At 32.8% G+C, this 23511-nt stretch overlaps 1 protein-coding gene across 4 annotated transcripts; it reads left to right on the forward strand.

The window, feature by feature from the left end:
- KaiR1D (Kainate-type ionotropic glutamate receptor subunit 1D) lies at window positions 1-23202 on the forward strand. 4 transcript variants are annotated; one of them, XM_090109223.1, is made up of 19 exons: window positions 1-259; window positions 9070-9146; window positions 9742-9897; window positions 10479-10663; window positions 11015-11172; window positions 12291-12432; window positions 12734-12901; window positions 12970-12990; window positions 13231-13383; window positions 15834-16052; window positions 16527-16777; window positions 17734-17913; window positions 18236-18367; window positions 19007-19144; window positions 19913-20111; window positions 20239-20470; window positions 21481-21596; window positions 22044-22199; window positions 22694-22816. In XM_090109223.1, exons 2-19 carry the CDS (start codon window positions 9071-9073, stop codon window positions 22715-22717), a joined length of 2706 nt encoding a protein of 901 aa, XP_089965349.1. In that variant the 5' UTR covers window positions 1-259; window position 9070; the 3' UTR covers window positions 22718-22816. The 4 variants fall into 4 exon arrangements, with proteins under 4 accessions (XP_089965349.1, XP_089965347.1, XP_089965346.1 ...); XM_090109221.1 differs by lacking the exon at window positions 19007-19144 and having other exon boundaries at window positions 22781-23202; XM_090109220.1 differs by lacking the exon at window positions 18236-18367 and having other exon boundaries at window positions 22781-23202.
- The last annotated feature ends 309 nt before the right edge of the window (window positions 23203-23511 follow it).

The raw sequence follows: 23511 nt of genomic DNA on the forward strand, positions 1-23511 counted from the left end.
GGCGGCCGTCCCTATCGGCCTATTTACTTCCAAATTCATTCACGATTCGAATTTTAATCGATACCCACTCGATCATAATAATCAAATCGAGTTAATCACATAACAACTACGCTAATCATTCGACCCCTGAAATTGACTCCGTTTTAATTACAACGATTTTTCCGTTTCTGTGATTGGTGTTTGTGAAGTGTTTTTAATATGAACGTAGCTTATTGAAATCATTATGAAGCGATGAATTTACAACCGATTAATTAAACAGGTATGTGTTTACAAATTACGGTTTTTTAAATACGATTTATGTTGTAAAACTAAAGGCACGACCTTGTTAATGTCAATGCTGTTTACTTTATTAAATTAGTGTTTTAACGGCTCGTATTAAGAGCGGAGACTGCGTTTGTGTAATAAAATCTAAGTGTGTCATTAGAAATGTTTTTGCTATTGTGGATCGAACGCAAAATTAGTGCAATAATACAGGCTGTAGCTGAGCTCCCACGCTTAGATGTGATTGATTTGATGTTGTAAAAGCAGAGCAAGGGAGGTTTTTGTACGAATAAGTACCTATAGGTACTTTATCTAAAAAGTTATTGTCTTTTCCAATTCTATTACACGTGCGCCAGTGTTTGCTTTACAACGTTATTTAAACCACGAATTATAAACTAACTCAATAAGTTGCTTACTGTGGAATAAAGAGCATCGGATTATGTGAAATACGATACTTTATATCACGAACAAAATAATGAACGGATAAAGCGGATATTAGTGTAGAATTATCAGATAGGTACGTCCCTAATGCATTATTAATTTATGTAGGTTCATTTTATTTAAAAATCGTTAAATATTTGACCCGCAAATGAATGACAAACATGTGTTTTTTTTGCTTGTAATAGGGATTAAATATTAATTAATTTAATAATTTAATAAAAGAAAATAAAAACAATGGTTATAATAAACAATGTTAGGCAAAGGATCTGTATCAAAAGAGAAAGAGAGCAATATAATAGAGATTAATTTAAATAATAACTTGCAACTTATTCACTTCTCATCAACACTATTGCAGACTGCCTTTTCAATCTCAATTACATTTACATTTAGAAAATACTAAGATTCATTACATAATTATGTAAGGAATAAGAATAAAGTATTCTACAGTCTAAAGGATTCGAATTCGAAGCCTTTATTTACATCTTGAGTTATTTTCGACACCCACGACTTATTCATGTTGACATGATCCTTATGAGTTCGAATTTGCATTTATTTATGAGCGTATAAAATATTTGTATAATTTAGAATGTATATAAAACACTTTTGTTTTATACAGTGGGGTGTTATTCTGACATTACCATAGATTGCCGCATAAAAAAGTATTATCACAAGAAATAAATGAATAACTTGTTATAACTAGCGTTATATTGTATACGGACTCATTTTTTACATTTTATTTAAAAATACATATATCCTAGAAGTTGTAGCATTGTATCTATTAGTTAACATATGACAATAGTCGCCCTCTCTTTTAAAAGGGTAAATGGTTTAATAAATAAAATAAATAATAAATATTTTCAGGACAATTTTGCACACACGGCACGATCTGATCCCATACTAAGCTTTCGCTTGTGTTATGGAAACCATATGGCTGATAAACATACATATATAATTTTAAATAAATACTTATTCTTATATTCAACACCCAGACACAGAGCAAACATCTATGTGCATCACACAAATATGTTTGCCCCGGGTGGGAATCGAACCCAGGATCGTTTGGTTGTTGCATCATAACATAAGAAAGATAATTCCTTTAATTCTAAATGTGTATATATTTTTCTGAACTAGACATTATTCTTATAATAAATTTCAGCGTTACAACTTATAAATAATACACTCTGCCGCGCCTATCTGTCTGTTGCGATAAACTTGAGAACTACTCCACCGATTTTCGTTTTGTTTTCACATGGATAGTGGTTCTGTAACAACGCAGGCAAAGCTTTACCTGCGTTGTTTATACTATCACCTTAATATAACCTATATATTATACTTATGTATATTTCCACCCGTGTATTTCCACCCGTATATTTCCACCCGTGGGTGGAAAGCTTGTTATAGTCCGGGATCCATCGCTCATTAATTTTGCAAGTGATTACTATCAAGCTAATTTTTCGTGAGTAGCTTTATTTTGATGAGATGCCCAATAATTTCATGTACGAAACTCTCGATTGTGGTAGCTAACAGAGAAAACAAGGATAAAATATTTTGATTTGATGGTTCTCAAATATTAATTACTAACTGAATGTTTTTTTTTGTTCAATCTCAAGATAATTATCTAAATTATTCGAAAAAAATATTTGTCCTACAAAATCTATGGTTTGATCAAAGAGTCCCCCTTTCCAATGTGTATCGATAACGAGGTCATCATAAATGATTACTAACCAGCTGATTTTTTTATTTTCACTTATTTAATACTTATATAATTCAACAGACATATTGTCCTACAAATTGCGTAATAAATATTTGAGAACCGTCAAATCAAAAATTTTTATCCTTGTTACCTCTGTAAGCTACCACAATCGAGAGTTTCGTACATGAAATTATTGGGCATCTCATCAAAATAAAGCTACTCACGAAAAATTAGCTTGATAGTAATCACTTGCAAAATTAATGAGCGATGGATCCCGGACTATTATCTCATAACTTCTTTTGATAATTACTCTCCATTAAATTTTAAAAGGAATTTTGTATTGAATTAAGAAAGTCGTCGTCGAGTCGTCCGTCGCTGTGCTAGTGAGCGGACGTGTTACAAAATATCTGTGCTAAACAAATAATAGTATTTCAATCAAAAAAGAACCTTAATGCAAGTGATTTACAGTTCATTATTAAAAAAAGTGTCGTCACTACTAGTGCCTTTTTAGATGTGAGAATCAACAAGTCACAAGCAATTGTGTGCGATTGATAACCGAACACAACATCCCCGTGCACTCTAAGTTCACTGTAATAACGTGCATTTTTCAACGTTTTATAGACACTGCCGCAAATCAAGTGAATATTATAACTTAAGTTTTGTTTACTGCGCTGTCGCTTGAACGTGTTTACAATATTGAAACTTTAACAAATACTAGTTATGAGTCTTCTACGATCACCGAATAATTCCGAATCACGCTGCAGTTCGCAGCCGGACTTATCAAAAATTACTGTGGAACCATCAATATCTACAATAACAACTCGTAAAAGAAAACAACCAGATTTATGTAGTTGTAACCAAGAAATAAGCGAAATGCGTAATGAGCTATCGCGAATGACTACGTTGCTCGAGAAATTCGTTACATCTCAACAGCAAAATATGGATAAGGTGCGCGAAAACATTTCAGAAATTGGTTTAGAAATAAAATGCATAAAAGAATCGACTTCTACTCTTATGAAGGCACATGATGATATGAAAACTTCACTTACAGAATTGAATTTAAAAATTACCACACAAGAAGAAAAAATTACCTGTTTGGAAACTGATTTATCGGCCCTAAAAATCGGATCTCCTCCTACATTACCCGGAAAAATGTTACTGTCAAATGAACAAACAATTCGTGAACTGCGTGAGCGAATAATAAGAGAAAAAAATATAATAATAACAGGTTTATCAGAGAATAACTCCAATAATTCAGGACAAGATACAAGTGAAATTAATTCACTACTCTCTAGCATAATTGAAAACTGCCCACAACCGTCAAAAATATTTCGGCTCGGTAAATTTGTACCAGGCAAGAACCGCAAAATTAAGGTATGTTTTGAAGAACCACAAACAGCTAAAATTATACTCCGCAATAAAGAAAAATTTCCAGAACACATCAAGATTTATTCCGATCGCACTCCCTCTCAAATAAACTACTTCAATGAGATTAAAAATGAATTAGAAAATCGTACTAAAAATGGTGAAAAAGACTTAATCATTAAATTTATAAAAGGAGTCCCTACAATTATCCATATTCCAAAAAACTCCAATCTCAATCAATAAACCCAATTATTAACAATAAAAAGTCTATAAACGATAATGTCACATACCAAATAGAAAATGACTATGGATGTCTACAATTAAATAAATCACGTATTAACTTCTTTTACACGAATATCCGCAGTATACGAAAAAAAGGCAAATTTGACGAATTGAAGTCTATAATTGGAAGCATGTCCCGTACTATTCATGTTATACTCTTAACAGAAACATGGCTCAAATCAGAAGAGGAAGCAGTTAAAATGCAAATTCCTAACTACACACATTACTATAGCTACCGATCTGATAAAATCGGTGGTGGAGTCTCAGCCTATGTACACAATGATTTACAGCATAGCTTAATTAATTCTCTCTATGAAAATGGTAATAATTACCTTTGGATTAATCTAAAAAAATATGCACTAGACATAGCAGTTATTTACTATCCTGGCGATAATAATCTAAAATCTTTTTTGTCATCATTTGAAACACAAATACAGAATCACAACAGGGCTCTTGTATTTGGCGATTTTAATATAAATTTGTTAAAGGCTGATAAAAGAACTAAATTATATAAGGCTGTCATAAAAGAGACCGGGTATAAAATACTTAATAATATTGAAGAAAAATATTGTACAAGAGAAACGGCTACATCTAAATCTATTATCGATCACATAAGCTCAAATTTAATAAATGACAAATTCCATATGACAACTATTGATGCTTCTTTGTCTGACCACAAGCAAATAATATTACAGTTAAAAAAATTCAAGCCACCTCCAAAACAGAAGATGAAATACGCGGCTATTGACTACACTAAATTAGAAAAACTGATTACGACAACATCTCATGAAATACCTGACACCTATAATGCCCTTGAAGATTATATTGTAAATGTAATTAATAAAAGCAAAATCACTAAAACGAAAATACTTAACCTACCACAGAAAGACTGGATTAACAAAGACATATTACTATCTATTAACAGAAGAAATGAATCATGGAGAAATTTAAGGCTAGACCCGGATAATGAAAAACTGAAGATAATGTTCAAAGAGAATAAGAAGATCACTGAAGATAAAATCAAAACTACGAAAGAGACATACTACTATAAAGAATTTACTAAGTATAACAAAGACCCAAAGAAGACATGGACCCTTATTAATACTCTTGCAACAAACAAACTTAAAAACTATGATAGTCCCCTTAAATTAAATTCTGAATTTGGTCCAATTACAAACATTTCTGATATTTGTAAAACATTTAATGAGTTTTTCTCCACAGTTGGTCCTAACCTTGCAAAACATATTCCAATCAGATACCACAACAACACAGTTCATACATTACCAATCATACATCATCATAGCCACTCATTATCTGCATTTGTACCGTGTAACGAAAATGAAATAAATAATATAATTAAAAATCTTGACCCTAATTGTAGTACAGGCATAGATGGTGTGACCACTAAAGCCATTAAATCCATTAGTAAATTAATTTTAGACAAACTTACAATTAGTTTTAATAATCTATTATCAAACGGAGAATTCCCGGACTCACTAAAAATTGCTAAGGTTAGTCCCATCCACAAATCGGGAGATAAAATGGAAGTAAACAATTATCGTCCCATCTCTGTACTACCAGTGATTTCCAAAATTCTCGAGAAAATTATTTACAACCGCTTAAATGATCATTTGAATTTAATAAAATTTATATCTAACAAACAATACGGATTTCGGCCACAGTCTAATACATTATCAGCTACAATAGATTTAGTCACAAATATTAAACATAACTTTGATCGTAAAAATATTGCTTTAGGAGTATTCATTGATTTAAAAAAAGCATTTGACACAGTTAGTCACTCATTATTAATAAAAAAACTCGAGGCTATTGGAATCACTGGTATTGCACTAAAAATGTTTATTTCATATCTAAATAACCGAACACAACTTGTCAAAATTGGCAATACGCAAAGCGATCCCTTACCAATGACCTGTGGAATACCACAGGGATCGGTGTTAGGACCACTGTTGTTCTTAATTTATGTGAATAATATCCATGACATAGGCCTACATGGCGAAATTACCCAATACGCAGATGATACATGTCTATTTTATTTCGGATCCTGTATAAATAATATTATTTCACAAGCTCAGGAAGACCTCAACCACTTATTTGAATGGTTTCAGTACAACCTTTTAACTGTTAACGTATTAAAAACATCCTATGTTATTTTTAAAGCAAAAAATAAAAAAATTCCACCTCATGTGCCAATTACTTTGAATGGAATTCCACTTCAACAAAAAAGTAATGAAAAATATCTTGGTTTAAGAATAGATAGTGGCTTGTCCTGGAACATTCAAATAGACCATGTTAAATCTAAACTCTCATCCCTTGCTGGCTCACTTCGTAGGGTTGTAGGATGCCTTCCTAAACAGGTCCGCATAAATATTTATAATTCCTTAGTAAAATCACATCTTATGTATTTAATCGAGGTATGGGGAAGTGCTCCCAAATACAAACTAAAAGAGTTACAAATAATTCAGAATAAAATAATTAAAATATTATATCACTATCATTACCTAACACCGTCAATCAAAATTTATAAAGACACAAAACTGATGAACATCAAACAATTATATAAATATACAACATGTATTCTTATTAAGAAAATTTTAGACAAGAACATACATACAGCACTAACTTTCACGAAAAATAAACCAGCTTATTCTAAACGTAACACAAAGGATCTAGACATACCGAAGGTCAGGACCGGCTATGGACAGAAATGTATTACTTTTGAAGGTGCCAAATTCTATAATAAACTAAACAATGATATAAAAACAGCTGAATCGATTTATACATTTAAAAAGCGCCTAGCTGATCACATACTTAATGACCAATCACTTCTGGAATAAAACACCTACCTTTGGAATAGCTGTGCCCGGACGACTGTTAGATTATTTATTTACTTTGTTATGTTATTCTCATGTAATTAGCTTTAAGTCTTTAAATGAGAATAAATGATTCTTTAAACCTAAGTAATTTTCGTGCTAATTATGATGTTAGTTTAGCTTTTAAGTACTTAGTTATTTAAATAGGCTCTCTAAAAAAGTATCTATGAAACTCTAGTGTTAGTAAAATGTTAAATTATATTCAATGAGAACTTTGCAGCCTATATATTATGAAATCACTGTTACTTCTAAATTCCAGTAATTTGCATTTTATAATAACTTATACCTATAGCAGTGACAATAAGAATTCGTATGTAAAATTTCCTAGAGATGTTATAAAAAGAGATATAGAATAGAATATATGCCTTTATATTCTATTTATATTTTTCTTGTGGCCTTATTCTGAAACAACTTTCCGGGCGGAAAGCTTCCTTCTGCCAATGAATGATATTTCATAAAATAAATTTTATATTTTTTGTGTAATTTCATATGCTCTTGGTTTGGATTTAAATGTTTTGCAAATGTAGTATTGTCATAAGTTAATTTCTTCTGAAACTATTAATAATTAAAAGAAAGTTAAAATGACTGTGAATCAGCACCGTAGTGTTTCCTTGATCAATATCTTCTATGGTTATAATAGCATAACTGTTAAAAACAGCCACTTTACCTTATTTCATTTCGCTGTGACTAACCACTAGCCAACTACAATAATTTCATAATTTATTTTCATAAACTTGGATCTGTTGGACTACACCTGCTACCCGTGCATAATTAGATCTGGATATTTTTATTATTACTTACTCCTTAATATTTTCGATGTACACCTATAAATGTAGGTATAAATGCCACATTTATTTAAATAAAATGAAATAAAATATACCTACTTCAAACTCAACGGAAACACAATAAGAACTACAAAACGGATTTTCATAATTTCTAGTTTGTTCTTACAATATTAATTACACTAAAAGCTCCATAGCTATAAGTGCGGGGCAATGAGTGTACTGCTAGTATATAATAAAGTACATAATAACTGTTCAAATACGCTTAGTACATAATTCCGATCCCATGATTTAATTAATCCGGGTCACGTTCGATAACACTTTAATTCTCTAGGCCTTTATACTCAGATTTTTAAGCATAAACATTGTTGCCAACATACTGATAATACTGGCCAAATCATGCAATACTTTACCACAAAATGCTTTTTATCTGTCCTATGTCAGGGAAAAGCTGTACATTGCCAATTTGTATTTTGTCAGGTTTCTGTAACATAACTACAGATGCTGCCAAAAACGCATTACCTTATTCAAATTTGACCTTTCTGACGATTAAACCCGATGAGGTTAGCTAACATCAGCTGGGATGCCTCAGAAAATTTCTGCCGTATCAGCTAAATACAATCTCTAAGCAAATGTAAAAAGAAACAACATGCTCTTTCGTTATAAAAGTTAATTATTATAAAAATGTAATGCAATGTAATAATAATTTTATAGTAGTAGATACTAGATACAAATACACGTATGCTCATTGCTCATATCTGATGATATTCATTTTCGTATGGGATAATTTATATTCATGCTTATATTCAAACTTCAAACGAAAAAAAATAATATCGCAAGAAATTTACAGTTAATTTACATTGTTTAATCTGAATCGCTGCGAAGGGTAGGTCGATTAAGTATTTTTAACATTTTTATAAATAAAACTCCAAGAATATTTTTCATGTGCCTTTAATAAATCGTATCATAATATATAACTATACAGAAAAGATATTTTCACATAACACGAATAAGTTCATAACCAATTTGTACTTCTATAAGTCTTGTCTTGAAATACTAAAACTATTGCTAGTCATTGCTTGTTCATATGTCTACGTTGGTTGTTACAAAATGGAAACTTTATTCATTTGTTTCAATAAATTATTTACATTGATGCTTTCATAAATACGTCGGTGTAATAATAATAACAAATGGAGTTTATACCAACTGGTCCCATTTGCAGCATCTGTGTTGAAAAAGTAGGTAAATTATCACACGGCATGTAAGGGTTAACAAATAATGCCTTCGTATTGCTTAACGAAAATAAAACTTGGGTTATTGTAAAAGTTTTTGTTTTTATCTGTTGTTACAGAATGAGAGGAGCGAAGGCAGTTTTTCTCATTTTGTTTTTCGGCCACCTCTCAGCGCTGCCTGATACGATACGAATTGGTGAGTTTACTTACGTTATAAACCTATCCATACGTAATTATCATTCAAAATTAACAGTTGAATTGCTCTGCATTCTATAAAAATATATTATCATTTTAAAGTTGTCTTAGGGCCGATTTTTCAATGCTTGGATAAAACTTATTCGTCGAATAATGTATAAAACTACCATTTTAAAAACGTATTCTAATTGCCCGTATTTGACAGTTTACGTGACATTTTAATATTATCGTGTAATACTTTATTGGACGGATAAGTTTTAACCAAGCATTGAAAAATCGGCCCTTAATGACACAAATGTATGGGAAGATTACAATTTCTAGCTGATAGTAGCTGATTGTGCCAAATTCTATTTTGTGTCAAAAAAAACCTAACCAAGCTAATATTTATATGTATTATATAAATTTCACAAACACTTTAACTAATGAAATAACATTTTTAAAAGTTTATTTTGCGCTCCGCGCGGTTTCGCCATTCAATTATTCTTACTTATACTACACAATTGTTTCATTCCAATTAAACTTGTATTTTACTTTTCTCGCATTTAAGATATTCTTGTTAATTAAATTTGTTGTTGTAAGTGACATAATTGTAACAGGGGGTCTATTCCACCCGGAGGATGATAAACAAGAAGTTGCGTTCCGATACGCCGTGGAAAGGGTTAACGCAGACAGGGCTGTGTTGCCTCGAGCGAAATTACTCGCTCAGGTAGAAACAATATCGCCTCAAGACAGTTTCCACGCGTCTAAAAGAGGTTCGTACGATACGTAAATAAAACGTAGCAGACTTCGGTGTGAGCTCAATTTTCTTTTTGTGTTACTTTAATAGCTTTTATACAACTCTCGTCTGCGACGTGTGTAGTTTAAATTCTAAGAGAAACTTTAATTTAACAAAAGATGGGAACGGAACTTCTGAAATTATTATAGCGTGTAACATGTAATTACGTGTGGTTATTATGTTAAATATGTTAAGTTGTGTAACTATTATTAATACTTCTTCAATTAAGTTTAAATGGAACGCTTAAAGACGCTCAACATGTCTACAGCGAGAATTAATGTTGAATTATTTTAAACAAAAATAGGATAATGTAAAAAATCTAAATAAGTATGAATTATTGAGATAAAACATTATATTAGTTCAAACCCATTATCGTAAAAAAGACAACATTAAACTTTTTCGAGAAAGAAACTACCATTTTACTAACCATAAATTTGTTGTTGTTTGGTTTAAATTGGAAACATTTCATAAAAGCAGATTTTTACCAAAAAAGTAATTTAAGTGCTAGATAAAACACGACAATTTCAAAAGCAAGCAATACATTATCTATTGGTGTAGTATGCCACCTCCTACGGAGTGGAGTAGCTGCTATCTTCGGACCGCAATCCGCACCCGCAGCTGCACACGTCCAATCTATATGCGACACAATGGAACTGCCCCACTTGGAGACCAGATGGGACTACAGAACGAGGCGGGAGTCCTGTCTCGTCAACTTGTACCCGCACCCAGCTGCACTCAGCCGCGTGAGTTTCTACAAGCTATGCTACCCTGGTACCTCACCCAATTCTCGAGGTTTTGGTGACCTAATAAATTGAATTTTCTTTTCTATAAACTATATAAATAAAATCAATCTATTAACGTATTTAAAGAGCTCCGTGAAAAGATTTAAAAAAGTGACTCAATAAATTTTTGATACTTCAAGATTTGTGAATAAATACTTCATCGAATTGACTGAATAATTCTCTTATACAATGAGAAATGTGAAGACTTTTTGCTCTTAAAAATATTGAATATTAAAGAGTTCGATTGACTGTAACGTCTAGACTTGAACTTATTGAATAATAGAACAGATCTTAATACAATATTTCTTATAGGCATACGTAGACCTCGTGAAAGCCTGGGGATGGAAGTCGTTCACAATAGTTTACGAAAACAGCGACGGTTTAGTTCGCCTACAGGAATTACTGAAAGCCCATGGGCCATCCGAACTGCCGGTTGCGGTTAGACAACTGCCCGATTCTCATGACTACAGGTTAATTAACATGCTGATTAGTTATTTATGGCTCTAGTTTAATTTTGGCAAGATAGTATAGTAGGGTAAAAGGGAAATTACAATTTTTTTCGATGCAACGTTTCTTTTTATTTTTTTTGGTTTGAATAATAACATACTTTTAACTTTTAACAGATAAGCAGTAGCTAGCTGTTTTTGAAATTTTTTAAATAATTCGTTTTTAAATCAATTATTGTTTAGAAATAGATAATGTAATAATAGAACATTCATTAATAAAATAAGAGCAAATAAGAGGTAGAAATACTATAGTTCTTATTCAAAGAATTATTATTATCAATAGCATGATGATATTCTTAGAATCAAATATATGCAATACAACACTTCGAAATAACTATCTTCCACAAATGGAAGGCATGATTAATAGCAAATTACTTCAAATTAATATAAATGTTCATTATTTGCGAATATCTGTGCCACGAATTCCAATATCTAGAATTGCGAGAGCTGGCGTTGTCTCTCTTGAGACCTATTATGATTTGCCTTAACTACCTAACATCTAAATGAATTACAATATTACGCCGATTTGAATATTATAACAACATTAACTAAAATTTATTGTATTGTAACAGTGTCTTCAAAGCTATTAAATCTGATTTACTGATTTATATTTAGCCATTTGAAATTGTTTAGTCCATTCATAGATATTATATTGACGTAATAGTAATCGAAGGAGTAAATTTCGGTGGCACAATATGATCACAATTGCTTTTCAAACATTCTGATATTATTGAACGTAACCGAACAATATAACAATATAACAATATAACAATATTTTGGAAATCTTTGGGGGAGGCCTATGTCCTGCAGTGGACGTCCTGAAAGGCTGGAAATGATGATGATGATGATGAACCGAACAATTACTTTCAATACTTTCACAGAAAAATATTCATAGAAAAATAACGAATAGCAATGAAATAATCTATCAAATAGATATTTTTATTCTTGAGAGCGTTATTGCGATTCATCGACACAATGAGGCCCGATCTCATTCTATCCTCACATTTGCTCAATAAATCTGAAATAAACATGTTATTGTTGTTTCTTTTCGCACTTTCGGAAAGCTATCGTTATTTTTGTAGGCCACTTTTGAAACAAATAAAGAACTCTGCGGAATCTCACATTGTACTCGACTGCGCTACCGAGAGGATCAGGGATGTTTTACAGCAAGCGCAACAGATTGGAATGATGTCGGATTATCACAGTTACCTCATCACGTCTTTAGTGAGTTTACTTATTGTTTTCGAACTTCGCTTTAGCACTTTTGGCTTTAAAACTGTGTAGATCAGACCGGTTGACTGATTTTGTGAGCGGACTAAAGGTACACGTTTGATGTTAGTAGAATATATTATTATGTTTTGCTTGAGTAAAACTCATCCACATATCAATTATTTCAAATAACATTTAACCAGAATTCATGAAAAAGCATTATTACTATTTTGCTCTTCAATTCCGATACGGATCATTTAAATGTTAAAAATTTCCTTATTCATATGAGTTTGATATTGAATATCTTATTATTTAGGATTTACACAGCGTTGACTTAGAAGAGTTTAAATACGGTGGCACTAACATAACAGCTCTAAGATTACTTGATCCAGAAAGGCCCGAAGTACAGCGAGTAGTCAGAGATTGGGTTTACGATGAAGCGAGAAAGGGAAGGAAATTACAACTGGGACACACCTCGGCGAAGGTAATTTCGTTTTATAATCCCGTATTTGTTTACGTTCAGAGATTTAATATCATATTGTTTGTTTGCAGGAAAATATGACTTTTATTAAGGTGAGTTTCATTTCTATTTGAATCATGTTTTATTAGTTTACAATACGAATCCTATACTTTATGAAGATACAAAAAATGAAAAAGCTTAAATAAAGAAAATGATACTAAAACAAATGACTACCCACATTTTCAAAACTACACTCACAGATAAACTCTTGCTTAAAATTTGCCTCGAGCGAACCTGTTGCTGAACATAAGTATTCTTTAAGCACAAGGTTAATGTGTTGTTTTTCCATAAAGACTGAAACAGCGTTGATGTACGACGCTGTCCATTTGTTCGCGAAAGCGCTGCACGACCTTGACACGTCGCAGCAGATTGACGTTCGGCCTCTCTCGTGTGAGGCGGAGGACACATGGCCTCATGGATATAGCCTGATTAATTATATGAAAATCGTGAGTACTATTGCACTCAAAATAGAAACATAAAAATAAGCGAAAAGTGACTTTATCGCTTGCGATAAGGTCCTAAGACTTTGGTCTAGGCGATCTCTAGATGTGGACAATGAATGTATTTGCTTGAGTAACCGATGAATGCTTTAATGTTAGTGTTAAGTGTCGAAGTTTTAAAGTGCTTTCAAGTTTGGTGTGCGTTTGTAGAAATTTCACCTATCTGTAAAATTATATACCTAACTATACACGTTCGCTAAAAATATTATTACATAAACTTTTTTGCGATACCTGGATGGATTTCATTATAGATAAATCTTTTCAAGGTCTTGCGTGAGCGTAGTGCTTTAGTATCTCCGTTTTGTTCATTCTTACACGAATTTTAAATCTGTACTGAAAGTGATTTATTCAGGTTCTTGCCAAACACGCTAGGTTTTTGGAACATTATAAATGTCCGAAACAGTAAATTATATTGACATTTGATATTTAGTACATCCATCTTTTACCTAGTATAGGTAGGTAATTAGTTGGTTTAAATTTTATTATTAAAAATTGTAATAATAAAATCTAAATACCTTACCTACACCTTAGCGTACCTACATAAGTGTCAAAAGTGAAGTGCCGCTAGAGTCATTATGTAAATTCGGTTTTATCACCTCACCTTTATATTATAAATAATATGTTACATACGAGCTGTTATTAAAATTTATTAAAATTTTTTAAGTATGGAAAAAATTAACAATTAGTCCTCAGCAAAAAATATTTCACAGTTTAAAATATGCTTTACGTATGAAATCGTATGAAAACGGAACAAACTTAATTTATATTGTTTAAAACCTTAAAACTTACGCGTAGGTACAAGCAAAACGATAATTACCTATGCTTTTAACGTTTAAGTACGAAATCCCATAAAAGTTTATTTTAATTATCGCATTTGGTAAAGCATACAGAATGTTTAATTTAATAATCGAGTTCACGATTAGTATTTCCTTCAGATATGAAACATTTCTTGCCCCTTCATAATGTACGAAAAGTTCTAAACATTTACGAAGTTTTGATCTTCCTGGTTGTTAATGAGGTTTTATTATCATGGAATGTACCCTACAGGCTACATTCATATATAACACAATTCATATAACATGTCGTGTCCGCATCATTAATTTCACCCACATCTTGAAGGGATCCTTATTCCTTTTAAAGGAGAGCGGTTAATTTAATATAACACAGTATTCTATTATATTCAAATACATAAAAATTTGAAAAAATATAGCAGTAAATTTACATAACATTAAAAATCTTACGAATTCTTGAGGATTGTCCATTTTTCATTTCGTTGATTTTTAAGCTATTGCATAGCTTTTATCGCGGGCCTTGAGCGTGGGGACCGAATCCAGAAATTCCGTAACGAAAATAACCTCACGCTCCCCACTCCGACGGGCACGGAGGTGTGGCTTGAAGGCATGCTATGCAATAGCTTTACCGCGGCAGTCCCCGAGTGCCACACGTCTTTTTAAAGTGAAACTTTTATTACATCGTCTCAAACTTTTTGGTCTGTGTAGCGCATGTCGCGTGTATCGCGGCTGCCGAGTAGGTATACCTACACGGCAGCCGACCGTCACGCGACATGCGCTACACAAAGCAGTGTTCGGAATCGTTCGAACAGTTTCACTTTTACCGTGGTTTCATAAAACCACACAACATTTTTTTTATAGTTATTTTTTTTTTTTATTTTAATCGAAAACCTGTAAAAATTCTGAAAAAATCACGTTTAATTAATAATAATATGTAGTTTAAAAAAACTACAAAACACGCTTTTCATAGAAAACCGAACTAAAAAATAGAAAATTTTATCAAATTATTGTATTGTCATCGGTCCTCAATAAATCTACAAAGTTCGAACGAAATCTGGTCGTTTAAAGTGGGTCAAAATCGCGCCCAAAGAAGTCGGTTACAAACATACAGTCGGTTACAAACATACAGGTGAAGCTAATATAATTATAAAAGCGTGTAAAAATATTGATTCATAAATTACAGAGCGTTAAACTTTTATACTTATATTCATTATACTTAATAGAATATTAAAGTCCCAGCTTAATCGGATGATGAAAAAATATAAAAAATGCTCCCAATCCTTTTATCAGAGTTTTGCATTAGTGATTCAGTCCAGTGATGTGATTCATAGGAAAAGTGTTATTTATTATTCATAATATATAATAATCTTTCCATCTTTACTTCCCTTTTTACTATAAATTTTCCGCTATAAACGTGACATGAAATTTTATTACATATTTAAAATCGTTACGCAGGACGCACAAAAGGCATAAACCACAAGATGCCTCGTTACGCACTCAAGATTTATCAGATTATATTTTGATAAGAGTATTATATATTTTAAGTTATTCAATCTTCGACCCCAAAAGTTTCATACTAAATTTTTCATTCCATTCAACAAACAGGTAGAAATGAAAGGTTTAACGGGAGTTATAAAGTTCGATCATCAAGGTTTCCGCAGCGATTTTACCCTTGACATAATAGAGCTGACGAGGGACGGCCTACAAAAGGCCGGGACGTGGAATGCATCCGAAGGTGTCAACTACACACGGTCTTACGGCGATAACCAGAAGCAAATCGTCGAAATACTCCAAAACAAAACGCTCATCGTCACTACGATACTGGTAAGAAACAATTTTGTGCTACCTCATTCATTGGAACATTTTATTACTCCCCCGTGTCACACTAAAACGAAATTAGCCCTGCTAACAGATAAATTCACACAAAATTTCAGAGGAAAGTGGAAAATTATTTAAATCAAAAGGTATTTAATATGTATATTTTGTCCACTTATTGGAGGTACGTGCTTTGTTACATTTTGGAGTTTGTAAAACTGCGGTAACGTAAATTTTTATTTACCTTGACGAAATTTATGAAAAGATAAATGGAATAGGTGTGCAAATTTTTATTTTTGCACACTTACACGTTAACTCGAAATATTTTGTGCTGCTATAACATTGCAAGATACGTTTTAGTAAAATAAAATGAAATTCATTCAAAATATCTTTTAAAACAAAAATCTTATTCGTGGACCTAACGGCGTGAGTTAACAATAAACAACGTTATAATCGCACTAAATTCTCACATCTATTCCCTAGAGCTCACCCTACTGCATGCGAAAGGAGGCGAGTGAGAAACTGACCGGCAACGCACAATTCGAGGGCTACGCAATCGATCTAATTCACGAGATCTCAAAAATCCTCGGCTTCAATTACACATTCAAGCTGGCTCCCGATGGTCGATACGGCTCGTTCAATCGCGAGACCAAAGAGTGGGATGGGATGATTCGCGAATTGCTGGAACAACGGGCCGATTTAGCGATCGCCGACCTCACTATCACGTATGACAGGTAATTCAATAAATGTTTTAATATATTGAACTGGAATTCAATTTTAGGATAATGCCGAATTGTGGATTGAACTTGGTGCGAAATAACAGATATGGAAATTTTATTCGGATATTGCTTTGTTTTTGAAAGAAAAGTATAAAGTAGATATTTGATATTTTCAACGTTTCACTTTGCGCAGAATTTTATCTCATATTTCATTATTTTACACAAATTACATTTTAGATATGATCGCAGACAGAAAATAGAAAGTTGTATCCATCTTATTGCATTAAAGTTTAAAAGAAAATCTGAGATAATTTAAAAATGTCTATAAGAACTTTAAAAATATTATATTATAGCTTAAATTTCTATGCTCCTTGTGGAATTCAAAGGAATGTTGACTAAGCTAAAATCTCGTTAAAGTAACGTAGCAAATGTGCAGCATGTTAATAAAATATCATCTAAGTATTTACAAAGAAGTTTTGTAGTCGCATTACTATACGTCTTCAGATATTGCGAAACTCTTTGAATTTGTCACCAAGCTTCATGTTAACTCCGTGGTTCATTAATTTAACTGCCCCGGGCTACGCGCTAATGCACATGTCTGCGTCTATGTTAATTTCCTCTGTCGGAATGTTGTCACGTGTTTGTTTAATTATTTAACGGTTCATATTTTTAGGTCCATGTTTAAATTACATGTTATGCAGGATTTTTACATGTTTCGGCATGTAATTTCAAGCTTTCTTTTTTCTACTATTCAATTCCTCAAGCTCTCGTACATGTTTGGGATGCTTCATTGTAATAACTATTTCTCATTCTTTGTTAAAATTTACTTACATATTATGATTTTAAGCGTTTTGTTTTGTTGAACCGATAACATTCGATCTACCATCGTTCATCGGTTTCTCTGCATTTGCCACATCAGCCGCAAAATCCCTGTTCCCTAAAACTAATAATGTGAAAAATTTCTACACCAGAGAGCAAGTCGTAGACTTCACGATGCCGTTTATGAACCTCGGTATATCTGTGCTATACCGCAAACCGATCAAGCAACCGCCCAATCTCTTTTCCTTCCTCTCCCCTTTGTCTCTGGACGTCTGGATCTACATGGCAACCGCTTACTTGGGAGTGTCCGTTCTTCTGTTTATACTCGCAAGGTAAGATTTTTGATATAACATTGCATAAAAAAGTAAAAAAATAACAATAATTATTATATTATTTAAGTTATTGCATTTCCATACTAATAGTTAACTTTAAAAATTATTTGGATACAATATTATTATTAAATATACAACCATCAACCAGAAAATAAAATAGCTGATGCATTCTTCTAATTGAATATGTTTTTTACGTTCTCACAATCAACTTTTTATTTGAATGCTAACTGTAAAAAAAATCTTTTAAAAATATGTATTACAACGTAGCGTAGTTTTATTCCAGTTAAAATTATTTTTGTGTGTGTTTCAAACAATTCATTAGGTTCACTCCATACGAATGGCACCAATCTCGCACGGCAGACGGTGAAAAAATGGAGAATATATTTTCCCTAGCAAATTGTTTATGGTTTGCGATCGGCTCGCTCATGCAACAGAGCTGTGACTTTTTGCCCAAGTAAGATAGCCTGTATCACAATGGATCTCTTTGATATTAGATACAAACTTGTTGAATGCAAGATTGTTTCTGGTATTATATATGGTGACCACAGCGAAGTCCACAGGAGTGATGAGTACGAAAATTCTAATCAAAACTGAAGTGAACCAACACAATAGAACCATCTAGATCATTTTGGCTAACAACAAAGTAAAGGCATTACAAGATGCAAATGTAATGTATTCAGATTTAGAAATGAAATACCGACTCGAACTTGTACGACCTTAGAGGTCATTTACATCAATCACATTCAGTATTTCATTCCAACATATTTCATTAATACGAAGTATAATTTAATACGAAGCTGATATTCTAAATTCCTGATCGCAGTCATATTTTCTGAAAGATTATTTTAAAGTAACAGCGAAGGTTTCCTTGTTACTTATTATAAATTGATTTAAAAATTTAATCATTTTGGAATTTTGATATCTTTGATTTAATACCAGCCCATTTAAAACAGACAATATCAATTCACATATTCGATCAGTAAGACGTTCATTCAACTATACCTGCGTATAACAGACACCGTGATCAGTCGAAATCCTCCGTAACGCTTCGGATACGGAGCTTCAGTGAATGACGGGGTATATTTGGGCGCAGGTTCAGTCCGTACGAGTGGGACAGTCCCCGCAACTGTGTTGACGAGCCGCCAGTCCTGGAGAATCAGTTCACACTGTTGAACTCGCTATGGTTCACCATTGGATCATTGATGCAGCAAGGTTCGGATATCGCACCGAAGTAAGTCAACTGGAAAATCTATGCCAGAAATCACCGCACTACGAAATTGAATTCACAAAGGCTCAAAAAATGAACAACTTCCATTCAATTCAAAGTACTTCGTTAAACTAATTAGTTACAAAGCGACCACAGCCCTTTGTGAATTTCAAGTTTCGGTGGCCGCTTAGCGACCAATTTAAATAGAAACGTGTTGGCGATTTCAACTATCCCAGGTTTTTGCTAGATAGTTAAAAGTTTGTTATTTAGTTGCTAATTGATTTTGAAGAGGAATATAAATTTTACGCACCACAGTGCTTCTGTAGTATCCATAGCTTGCTGCATCAAAATTATAATTCTAAATTAAATCAATGTTGTTGTATTTTCTATCCCTGTGTTCGTGGTCTTAGTAAAAGCTCATAATTCCAGTAGTTATGAAATTGAGTTCAGATAATAGATTAACTTGTGCTAACTATCTTCCGATGTAGTTGAAGGCTTCAGTATATAGTTCAAACATTGCTATTAAATTGTGAATTTCTTTTCAAATATTCTCTTTGAATAAGATAGGGATTTTACTGAAATATTAAATAAACATAACTTTATAGCATTTTTAAAAGATTATTAACTATGAGATAGAACTACCTACTTATATAATATATGTTTAGAGTACAGGTGCATAGCTACTTATGACAAAGGTTCCGTTCCTTATCATAAGTCAGATTTCCATTTCCACTATAAAGAATAACGATGCTAAACACTGAGTTCTTAATACTTAATATTTTATGAAACCAGAGCTGTTTCAACTCGTATGGTGGCCGGCATGTGGTGGTTCTTTACATTGATTATGATATCTTCGTACACGGCAAACTTAGCCGCTTTCCTCACTGTGGAAAGAATGGATTCGCCAATTGAGAGCGCGGAAGATTTAGCTAAACAAACCAAAATCAAATATGGCGCATTGAAAGGAGGTTCTACGGCTGCTTTTTTTAGGGTACGTATGAGATTGATTTATAAGTCTGCTCATATAAGTGTCGTATTCATTGTATCTTAAAATAAATTCAGATATTCCTACAAGATTTTATTTTCAACTACTATTATAGATACTTTTGTTGCTACAGGACTCAAATTTCTCTACATACCAACGGATGTGGTCATTCATGGAATCTGCGCGACCTTCGGTATTTACGAGCAGCAATAGAGAGGGGGAGGAAAGGGTCATGCGTGGGAAAGGGTCGTATGCATATCTAATGGAATCCACTACCATTGAATACGTTGTAGAGAGAAACTGTGATTTAACGCAAGTTGGTGGAATGTTGGACTCTAAGGGATATGGAATAGCCATGCCGCCTAGTGAGTTTCTTATTCTATTAAACACGCTGTAGTAATAGGGTTTGTTGTAATTGTGTCTATAATAATGAAAATCACAGTTATAAGCAAATAAAATTGTAACTTCTTTTATTAGATTAGATTCGTAGTTAATCCTCTTTGTAATAGGAGGAATAACAACCCACAGGTCTCGCCGCTTTACCTACTTAAAATTCCTGTGTAGAAACGGTTACAAACACAATTTTTTTACTCCAATATTTATTTCTTTGGTATTCCTATTGGTATTCCTTTTTTCTTTATTATTCGTTCAAATAATTCTATTCCATTCCCAAGTTAGAATATTATAATACTGTTATTATGGAAAAAAAGTTGATTTAGAAGAAAAGATTATTCGAAACCCAGTTAATTCGCGAATGAAATTTGATTGAAGATCGGCAAAACAATAAGTACAATACATCATATCATCATTATTTTATTGAGTTATAATTCCATTAATTTATTAAGCTTTATCCAATTTTCCATAGCCGCATTAAAAATTCAAATACCTACTTCTATAGCATTATAGTATTCTCTTGGGTTTAATTCTTGGAGCATTTTGCTTCAGAATCAACGCAAGTAGAGTTTTAAAATATATTTTGCGCGTATATACTAGGTACTGACCCCATTTATTTAGGCGTAACGTCCTTTACGGAATATCTTATATCATTTTTAAAACCTTCACGAAAAAGTATTCTTGATTTTTCACGACGAATCTTAGCCGTGAATAAATCGGATCAGTTTATTCAGGCATATACTTAAGGTAGGTTCTTTATGCTAAAAACGCCTATGTACTTCAGTTGAAGTATTAGTTAGTCTATAAATAAATTTTAATGTAACTAATAGGACACTTATAATTAATAAAAACAAACAAAAATTGAATTCTGTTGAACGTATCACTTTATGTACAAAATTAAATCTACAAACGTCCTCAAACGCTACACGAACACATGCAAGAGCTTATTTCGGTCATTAAATATAAACTTTTCACTTTGTAGATTCGCCATACCGTACCGCTATAAGTGGCGCTGTTTTGAAACTACAAGAAGAAGGGAAACTGCACATATTGAAAACAAAGTGGTGGAAGGAGAAACGCGGCGGTGGCTCTTGTAGAGTACGTTCATGTTAGGCTTTTACGGCATGTTTACATGGCCTACAATCCGAAAGTCTTTTAGTTTTTAAACGCCAAAAAACAGCATGAATTTTAATGATTTTGAACTCAAATTGTGCCATGATCTAAATAGCGGACGTAAATTTTAAGTAGTCTTTCATTGTGGTTGAATTATGCGCTACCTCTGGCGGTGTGACGCCTTTGTTTGCCTTTTTCGGGATGTAAATATAGTTCGCAATCTCCGGTAGCTTTTAGTTTTGGGACAGCTAAACTCAGTTTAAGCTTACTAACTGGCAAGCTGAAATATTAAAGTTATAATTTGAATATGAAAAATGTAGGCTGAAGATAAAAATGGCATTAAAAATGGTGTCAATAGGAATTCTTTTGAATGGTAAAAAGAAGCGCGTCCTCGCGGAATGCTTATTCACAGTTTCAATGTTTCATAAATAGGACGAGACCTCGAAATCTTCGTCCACTGCCAACGAACTGGGCTTAGCTAACGTGGGCGGCGTTTTCGTGGTGCTGATGGGCGGCATGGGGGTCGCTTGCGTCATAGCCGTCTGTGAATTCGTCTGGAAGTCTAGGAAGGTGGCAGTCGATGAACGGGTAAGTTTCAGTGTAACATTTTTTATAGCTCGAACTGGAGCGAAGAGTCAATGACCTTTTGTTTTTCAATATTGTTTGTTGTCTTTGATTGACTTTTATATATTGTTTATTGGTCCGTGCTGTAGGGATGAAATATTCCAGAATAGTTTTAGTTGTGAGTTGTTACTTTATTTCACAGAAGTTTATATTATGTTATGTTCGACTTTTTTTTATTAAACATTATTTTATTGGCGTATCATTCTTTAATTTATAAGTTTCATGGATTTTTATTTATGTTTAATGTTTTGTTTTGTTCTAGGTTTATTTTTAAACGACATAGGTAAATGTATGTAAGCATTTGTTTGGCTAATTAATTCTGAAATTGTTTCTTTGTTAATTATATTGTACTATGTACCTAAAACAGCTAGACAGTAAGTAGCGCTATTTTAATCCGTAGTCAATACTTCCATGATAAATACTCGGTACTTTTATTTTCACGCTACACTAATCAACAGAAGGAGGAGGTAAACTTTTTCTAAACATTTACTTTATCTGCTCGCCAGTATAAAATCTACTGCGTTCCGTTTACTTTGTCCGTTCAGGCATCGCTTTGCTCAGAGATGGCATCCGAGCTACGTTCTGCTTTGAAGTGTCCGAGCGGGGGGAGCGGAGGGGGCAGCGGGCCGCGGGAGGGGGCGGATTCCCCGTACTTGCACTATGGATTCAGTACTAAGAGCCAGCTGCACTAGCGACCAGACCGTGCCTTCGCGCCCCCCAGTGACGTGTAGGCATGGGCTGATAACGTACCAAATTTTAAGATTAAACTAAGGGAAACGGGATGTCGTAATGAAAATTTTTATCGATTCGTTAACGTCAAGGGACGACATAGGATGACAGCCATTAATTTAATTCTCTCGTTTTTTTTGTTCATTTGATGCGGAGATATTTTTAATTTTGTATGAATGTAATTAATTGATAATATTTATAAGTAAGTTATTATGAATGACCGGGTGTACCTGGTTGTTTATATTGTTCAATTGAGTTTCATTGTGTGCCAATTGTGTGAATGAACGAATTATAAAAATATTTATGTACCGTATCGTAAAATGTGTTTTGCGTTTACGATTGCTTTTTACACAAATTAACTTATACAACTACTGCCGTATTTCAGAGATCAGTGTAAATAATAATATAACTCATATCGAATAAATTAAGATACAATAAAATTGTTGTGACGTACGTATTTTAATATTTTTAGATATAGATATGTTTTCGACTTCAAGATAATATATTATGTTAAATGAACTAAAACTTGCCAAATAAACTTGTGCCA

Source organism: Colias eurytheme, chromosome 14 (genome assembly GCF_061535395.1).
Source record: "Colias eurytheme isolate Ceu_HAF_F1 chromosome 14, ilColEury1 Martin Lab GWU primary, whole genome shotgun sequence".
Classification (NCBI taxonomy): Eukaryota; Metazoa; Arthropoda; class Insecta; order Lepidoptera; family Pieridae; genus Colias; species Colias eurytheme.